This window comes from Morus notabilis, unplaced genomic scaffold, assembly GCF_000414095.1.
Source record: "Morus notabilis unplaced genomic scaffold, ASM41409v2 Scaffold281, whole genome shotgun sequence".
Taxonomy (NCBI): Eukaryota; Viridiplantae; Streptophyta; class Magnoliopsida; order Rosales; family Moraceae; genus Morus; species Morus notabilis.
The window spans coordinates 1-8372 of NW_010357693.1; the positions used below are offsets into that span (position 1 = coordinate 1).

Consider the following 8372-nt stretch of genomic DNA (forward strand, 5'->3'; position numbering starts at 1 on the left):
GTGGCGTATCGTGAGGCTATTTGTGTGATGTAATTGTGGAACCTTATTTTAGCACTAGCAGTAGTTCACTATATTTTTGGACTGGTTGAAACTGTGTTGTAAAAGTTTCATAATAGTACATTTCTCTTATGAGCATTGTTCGCTCAAGCATAATGATGGTGTGTTCTATTTTCATAAAGAGAAATTATAAAATGCCTCATTGTTATTGAAAACACGCCTATAAACAACATGTTGGCAATTACACTAAAGGCTTACCTATTAGGTGTTTTAAGAAATGCATCCCACTCGGGACTGTAAGGAGCTTATAGTTGTATTGAGTTAGCGGGAGTTTACTGTTATTTTTGTGTGACATGTTATTTATAAGGATTGCTTATGCCTCAAATAATACATGCATATTCATGAATCTGTCATTTTATATGTGATGTTGTGTTGACACACTTTTTAGTTGGCAAAGTGACGAGTTGAAAAGAGACATCTAGTTGTTAGTCTCTATAATTGTTTTTTATCCATATATTAAAGTTGTCGTCATGCTTTGATGAATCTCTAGCTCCAGATTATGTATAATAATTGTATCATGTCGATACGTTATTGTGCATGATTGTTTTGGCCTTGTATTTATTATGTGAGATTCTTAGTTGATGTTTATACTGTGATGAGTGAATGTTTGTTGTATGATTATGTCGTCCAAATGGGAGACTGTTGGAATATTTTTATGTGGACTTCTATAATCATAATAATCCACTCTGTAATTATTTAAAGCATCTTATGAACAACTGTGTTAATGTGAATTAATTAATACATATATGTTAATATTAGTCCATAATGAGATAAAAACTCATATTATTAATTCACTTGAGGCATATAAACTCTCTTTCTCTAAATATTTGGTCAGGTAATTGGACTAAATTTTCTCTCTATCAATCATTTTGGTTGAGGCTCAACAAGGCCCAATTGGCTAAGGTTGCAGCACAAAACCAGAGGGGAAAAATTTTTTCCCTGCCGTGTATGTGTGTGCCCGTGGGAGTGGAGAAAGGTTGAGGAGAGAAGAGTTCAAAACTCCTCCAAGCTCTCATGATTTTCTCAGCCTTCTTGAACTGATTCCGGCCACCAAAACGATATTATTCTGCCACCGAGTGGAGGAGGTAATCCTAAAACCATTAGATTTTCTATATGCTTCAAAATCCAATTTGATAATGTATTTTTTGGTTTAATGTTTTGATCTCATTTATGAGTATTGAGAACCCATTAATTTCTAACACGGGGGTCTAACAGTTTTGAATAGAGGGAGAGAGAGAGGAGTTCAAGTGAACCTCTTGCCACTCTTTCTTGTTTTGAAGCTTCTCATTAATTCCGGCAGGCTATTGGCGTTTTCAGGCGACTGTAGGCGACACTTTTATGCTGCCTATCGGAGGAGGTAAATCTTTTTCCCATAAAAATGTATGCCTAAACCCCAAATAAGTTTTATGGTATTTTCAAATTTATGATTAAATTATTGTTTTGATCTTGTTTAAACTATGTTGAGACCAATTAATTTTAGCAATCTCCTCCTTCCCTAACAGCCATAGGCGCCATTGGCTCATCGCTCTGATGAGCTTGGTAGCAAGCTAGTCTGCCATTTTGATTAGGGCTTCGCAACAGTGATTCGAGAGCTTGCAAAGGATCAATGCTCGCCGTTAGATGCACGAGAATTGGTCAAAACAATTAAGAGAGAAGATTATTTCTATTTTAATATAGAAATTATTGGGAATAATATATTTTTAAAAGTAAATACCATATTTATTTAAGCAACTGGTAGAAAACAGCGTTATTGAAATTTTTATCTGTGTTATTCTAATTTTTACTCTTGTTTGATTTTGTGTTCTTTTCCTTTTCTCTATTTTTTTCATCTTTTCCCAAGTTTCTGTCATTACTTTTAGTAATTTAATATCATAGCAAATCCCCCAAGTTTCCTCATAACTTTGGATATTTCCCTCTTTCTCCCTTTTCTGATTTGGGGTGCCTAGGATGTTTATATTAAGGTCTAACGTTCAATTTTCTAAATTTATGAGCCGAACATAATTTTACTTCTTGAATAAGCAATTAATTTTTTTTTTCTTGCTTTCTTTAAGATTTAACAAATAATATTTTTAATAAGCTTAGTAATGAGTTGATTCACCGAATATTTATCCACATTTACTTAACAAATGCATAATTTGTCAAGAATTATCAGTATTTAAATTGTAAATACAAAATTTGTGAATTGTTACCAGATAGTTATCAACTTTTACATACTAAATACACGATTTATTAATATTTAAAAACTAATCGTCCCTAAGGTTTTCTTTTTTCCTTCTCAGCTTTGTGTCACCTTTGTTGTAGGTTTCAAAGGGTAGAAGTCCGGTATCACCTTTGGGTGGTGCTCTGGACCCCTAGCTCCGTAGGAGGGTGCCTAGATGCAGTGGATTCGACTTTTCCAGTGAAATTCTGACGGCGTCTTGTTTTGGAATTCTTAGACTTCAAGTGTACATACGTTCTTCTAATGAGTCATTAACATTGTCTTGTATTATTTGTTTCTTTGTTTAAATGAAAATTTCCCTTAAACAAATTAATCGTCTTTGCATATACTAAGAGAATAATATTGGTAAGAAAGATGGGGAATTTACAAAAGTTGGGAATGATAATGGGCTCTATCGACTGCTTTTTTTTATTATTTCTGCTTTTGTTTTTGATTTTTTTAATGATGGCGATATCATCAAGGGGCTTGAATTTGTATTCTTTAAGTTATTGATTATTTGAAAAAATGACAAGTCACGAGTTAGGATAAAAATTAAGGCCGACTTATTTAAAACCTTTGTTAGTAGTTAGTTATATATCCATATTTGCACCTTACTCGGATTGAAAAGATAAGATCTCAATCTAAGAACCTGTTCTAGAATTGTACATCCTCTGGAAAGAAGTTACATGATGATTGATGAAGAGTATCAGATACATTTAACAAACTTTCAAAATGCAAACCAATTCAAAGAATAAAAAAGAGAGCACAAGCTTCTTTTGAAATTATTTTCTACATATCTTGAATATAACTATTGTTATGTATTAGCATACACACATATATTGACATATAGATATAGACATATGGCTTATTTGGAATAGTTTTCTAGATCATGCAGCACAAAAATAGATCCATAATCTATTTACTCGAGTATTTTAGAAGACCTTCCATAAAAAGTCAAAGCTTTCAATAATGAGCTCCTCAAAATTGACATTTTAAAAGGGTTGTTTTGCACTTCTCCCTTTAAAATATTAGAATCTACATCAACTTAATTATTGAATTAAATTTTCACGTTTAAAAAAAATGCTATTCTAAAAGACAGCCATAATGTTTTCATTTTCTTTCTTCTGCTGCATAAAACGGCTTAAGTATGCGAAACAGGCTTACAAAAATTGAAGGTGGATATAAAGTCATTTTGATCTAAGTTGGAATATATTTAAAAAAGGAAAAATTGAGGGTGGCTTATTATATTACGGCAATTACAAAACTAATTTAACAATAATGCCTTAACGGCGAAACAGATAGACATTCAGAAAAAAAAAAAAAAAAAAAAAAAAAAAAAAAAAAAAAAAAATAAAAAAAAAAAAAAAAAAAAAAAAAAAAAAAAAAAAAAAAGGCTACAGGAAAAGCAAAATAAAGGAAGGATTAATAATGCTTTAAATTGTAGCCGTGAATGCATTTACAACCAATAATATCTACTCTCACTCGATATATTCATCTTGGATACAACCTCAAATATATTTTGGTGACAAATCAAAGAAAAACATCTCACTAACAAATAAAGACTACATTACAGTAAATGTATTCATGCCAAAAAGTAGAAACCCAAAATGGTTGCCCGTCTCACCAATAAGAACCTCATCTTATTCTATCCAGCAAAAAGAACTTTGTTAAGTATACAAAAATATTTGGTAAAAAAATGGATAAATGAGAGCCATATCTAGCAACCGCTATTCCTTTAGGTTAATACTTTCAGGCATCGTCCTCTTGTCGGTCAGGAGGTGTTCCTGCAAGCCAACCCCACACGCCACTGGAACCCTGCCTCTGTTTGGCACTCAGAGCTGCTTGTTCGGATGCTGCCTTTTGTCGCTGGAGAAGTTCAAGCTCCTTCTGTAAAGTCTCCATTGTTTGGAGTTTCTGTCGAAGCTCTGCAAGTTTAACCTGCGGGTTTCAAAAGTAATTAGCAGAGGATTCGTCTTTTTCTTGTGTTGTGCTTTTCGTTGTTATATTGCATGAAAAATGCAAATGTTTGACGTACCTATCAGCTCCTAGCAAATTGACCAAAGTACTGGTTTCTAACCATTTAAATGACACGACATCCATCATCACTTTGAAAAATTTAGTTACCTCTCTAAGTGAATAGCCAGCTTATAGGCCTTCAATTAATCCCTTCCATCATCACTTTGCAAAATTTAGTTACCTCTCTAAGTGAATAGCCAGCTTATAGGCCTTCAATTAATCCCTTTATAGCATCTTCACCCATGGAATTGATCATGAGCTACTTTAAACATATTTTGTGTTAGATCCCCCACTATGAGGTGAGCATTTTTATGTGAAGGCAATTGCCGGTAAGAGAATCCAAGTGATGACACAAAAATAATTATTCACACAACTGATGAAATCAATCATGACGATAAAACTCTTCAAGTTTATTGAATAAAGAAATATATGCTTGGACAGTTATTTATGGGAAAAATCATCAAAATGAGTTGATACCTCAAGTTTGAAACATCTCGATTGCTCAGCTGCTAACTGACCACGGACAGATTGAAGCTCCTACGATGAAAAACCATGTATATATTAGAAGGAATCATCAGAGAAGAAAAGAAGGAAACACTTCCATGATCCATTCCTTCTTGAAAAGACGGCTGATATCAAGGTACCTTGTACAGGTCAGTGTTACGAGTCTCAGCTTCCGCCAAGTCCTGCTTTAGTTGCAACGACTGCATTTTCTCCTTGTTCAGTGATGATTCCAATTCTTCTTTCTCAGCCCTGAGGGATGCTAAAACATGCTCGCTGCTTTTCTCACCTTTGGATCTCTGCATAGAATTAAATGTTAAGAGTGCAAACTATTAACCCGTGTGTCCAATAGGGTAGGAGAGCAAGAAACATGAAAATCAAGTAGCATAAGATCCAAGATTTTAACTGAACACGGACAGTTTTAAGTTGTACAAAAACAATTTCAAAGGTATACATAAGCAATTTGCCAATTTTTATCATATTCCTTAAAGACTGAACTAGCGCACTCAACATGCATGACCATTAAAATCTCTGTTTCTGTATTTCCAGAATACGAGTGTGACTTGTTATTGTAATTGATCCGACAGATAGTAAAGAAAGTAGGTTGTCATCTCGCTAGAGATGGTTTTACCTCGTCAAATGTCTACCAAGAATGTTAAGATAAATAAAACAAATACATAAAACAACGAATCCAAATTATAAACAAACAAATACAAGTGTTTATTCATTTTATTCATACATACATACATAAAACAAAGCAAGACACTCCATCAAATATTGCAGATAGCAGATATTTTGTAAGCATATTTCAAAAGGACTACAATGAAAGACCAAAATTATCAATGGTACAAGCCGTGGGGTCTGAGTCCCCATTGTCCACAATTTCCCTTGTCTTTCCATCTTGGCCAGCTTCCAACTCAGATTCCAAATCTCTAGTAGCGTTTGTAGCATTTTGCACAGCAGAAACACTCTCAGGCACAGGAGTTTCTATCATCTTTGATTGTAAGGTTGACTTGTGACTTGGTTTCAGAACATTAACCTAAACAAAACAGGGGGAAAAACAGAAAGGGCGGGGAAAAGAAAATAAGATTAAGAAACAACATACTAAAAGCTACAAATCTATATAAATTCTATTCTCACCTCATTGCTGTAACGTCCATTATATCCTCCAAAAGATACAAGTATATCTTCACCATTGTAAGAGCCTACGACCACACTCAAGCCCTGAAAAGGACACAATCACATAACTAATTTGAATCTCTCACTACGTTTTGTCCGTTTGAATTGCAACGAAATGCATACTTAGTGAACATTAATTGCAGAAATTCTGGTAGACTGCAGAAGTTCTTCAAAGTAAAATACCTCACTAGCAATAGGTACACGCCCTTGAACAGTAGTTACTACTGACCACACGAGCGTAGACATGTTAAGAACAACAGTTTCGGAGACTCCTGCAATGAATCAACAGGAAGAGATGAGTAGCCGATCAGAAATATTAGTCTTTTCATTTCCTAATTGACTTCGATGCTGACTGTCAGAGGAGTTTTAGCCCTCCTCACACACAGAGACAGGTAGAGAAAGAGATCCCAAATCTCTGATAAGTGTTCTATCCCTCCTAGAAGGTAACAATCTAGAACTAGGGAGTCTGCATCAAAAGCTCTGCATTGAATCAATGTATTTCAAATATCTACACATACCACTTTTATTGTCACCACCTCCAACAATGAACCAATTCTCCCCAACGGTCACACCCGCATGTCCAGCCCTAGGAGTTGGAATGTCACCCTGTTGCGTGGGTCTTGACCATTCCATCTACGCAGTCAAAAATATATTGACAAATTAAGTTTTGTTTGAAAAAGAAAAGTGGCAAACAGAAGAGAGTAAAATCTTAATAAGAAAAGAAGACTAGAATAGAGTAATCATCTTACAGCTTGCAAATCAAGGACATGCAGATCATTGAAGCAAGTTGCATGGGAACCTCCACCAAAGATAAGGAGGTAGCGCTCAGCATGAACTGCAGCGGCATGATCAGACCTTGGGGAAGGAGGAACGCCCCTATAACATCAAAAACATAAATTGCACAAAAATGATTACACCGCAATTGTTAAACAACTATCATACATTTGTTGTAAAAGAAAACTTGAAGTAAAAGTGTTAAAAAATAGAAAAAGAAATAAAGGCGTCCGCTCCCATTTATGTCTGCGTTTTGCTTCAGAGGACTCCTTTCTCTCCTCTGCCTTGCTTATTTAATTAATAAATATTTTTCTTATTGAAGAATACAACCACGAGGAAGGAACAAACTAAGACTAAAGCACAGTAACATTTTGCAACCAAGGAATTATGTTCCTACTTCGTATGGCTGCTCAGCCAAATAAAACTTAATTAAATTTGAGCAACAGAAAATGCAATCAAAAAAGGAATAACAAAAAAGAAAAGAGTTCATCCTGAAACTATTGGAAATGATCTTACACAGCATCAATCTCATCCCAGGTCATTGTTTCTAAGTCAAGAATATGCAGATCATTTAAGAGAGTTCTCTTTGCATCTTGTCCTCCAAAAATTACCAAGCTAGTTCCAACGAGGGTGACTGATTGACCTCCACGTGATACCTGTCAAGCATCAATGGGAGTATGTGATTTTAGAAATTTTCTGCACATAAGTTTGCATTATGCAGCTTTTTCAAACCATATCATGGCTAAATCAATCCTAACAAAGAACGTCTAATTAAATACAAAACTACAGTGAATAATTTCTTAGATTTTGTATCGCAGATGCATTCTGGTTCACAGAAGAGTATACAGTACGTGTCACATGCACTTGTGCACAAAGACAGAAGCGGTTAAGGAAAGTATACCGGTGGTTTCCCATACGTCTTTAAGGCCGACCAACTGCTTGTCTGTAGATCAAATGCCTTCACTGTCATGAAAAAGCAGGGAGAAAAATAATAAAGCATCAGAGAAAGGTAAATGACTAGGCAACGTAGGGGGAAAGATTTGACTCACTTTTATGAGAAGCATAACAATGTAAGAAAAATTGCATCAAAGACTACTGTTCAAATTATACAAAAATAATTGCAATAATAAGAAGCCTCGTTGAAATAGTACTTCTGTGAGTACAGATCACTACAAGCGAAGGGTGCCATACTCCCAGTTTGCCACTTAATACAACACATCTATAAAGCACTGTTCACATAGCACCCGGTGAATTGCATAACAAGTTGACCAATTTTATATAGAAAATAGGACTTTTCTCGAATGTAAAGCTTCATCCTGACTAATATCTTATGATGACAGGAACAATGTGATCGGAATAATTGGTGCATTGATATCCTTATGCTTGTATCTAAAAGCAACACATAATATGCAACACACATTTCTATTTCAGAATGTATAAAAATGACAATTCACATTCATTATGTAAAAGTTAAAGACAAGAAACCCCAGAAGCTTTAAAATCATTAGATGACACAATATGACTAAAACAATAATAATTCTAACCCTGTATAGTTTCAGAGGGATCCTTTGTATGTCCAGCAACTGACAGAAGCTTATTCTCCCAAGGTATCTACAGAAACAAATGAATAATGCGAAAAAAAAAAAAA

The 8372-nt window shown here is 34.6% G+C and overlaps 1 protein-coding gene across 1 annotated transcript in view; it reads right to left on the reverse strand.

Moving 5' to 3' along the window:
- Positions 1 to 3688: 3688 nt before the first annotated feature.
- LOC21396699 (acyl-CoA-binding domain-containing protein 4) overlaps positions 3689 to 8372 on the reverse strand; it is an 8208-nt gene continuing 3524 nt past the window's right edge. The window contains 11 exon segments of the mRNA XM_024174673.1: positions 3689 to 4192; positions 4748 to 4807; positions 4915 to 5070; positions 5625 to 5810; positions 5912 to 5995; positions 6134 to 6222; positions 6469 to 6583; positions 6700 to 6826; positions 7241 to 7380; positions 7626 to 7687; positions 8269 to 8335. Of these exon segments, the coding sequence (XP_024030441.1) occupies positions 4004 to 4192; positions 4748 to 4807; positions 4915 to 5070; positions 5625 to 5810; positions 5912 to 5995; positions 6134 to 6222; positions 6469 to 6583; positions 6700 to 6826; positions 7241 to 7380; positions 7626 to 7687; positions 8269 to 8335 (1275 nt within the window). The 3' untranslated portion in view covers positions 3689 to 4003.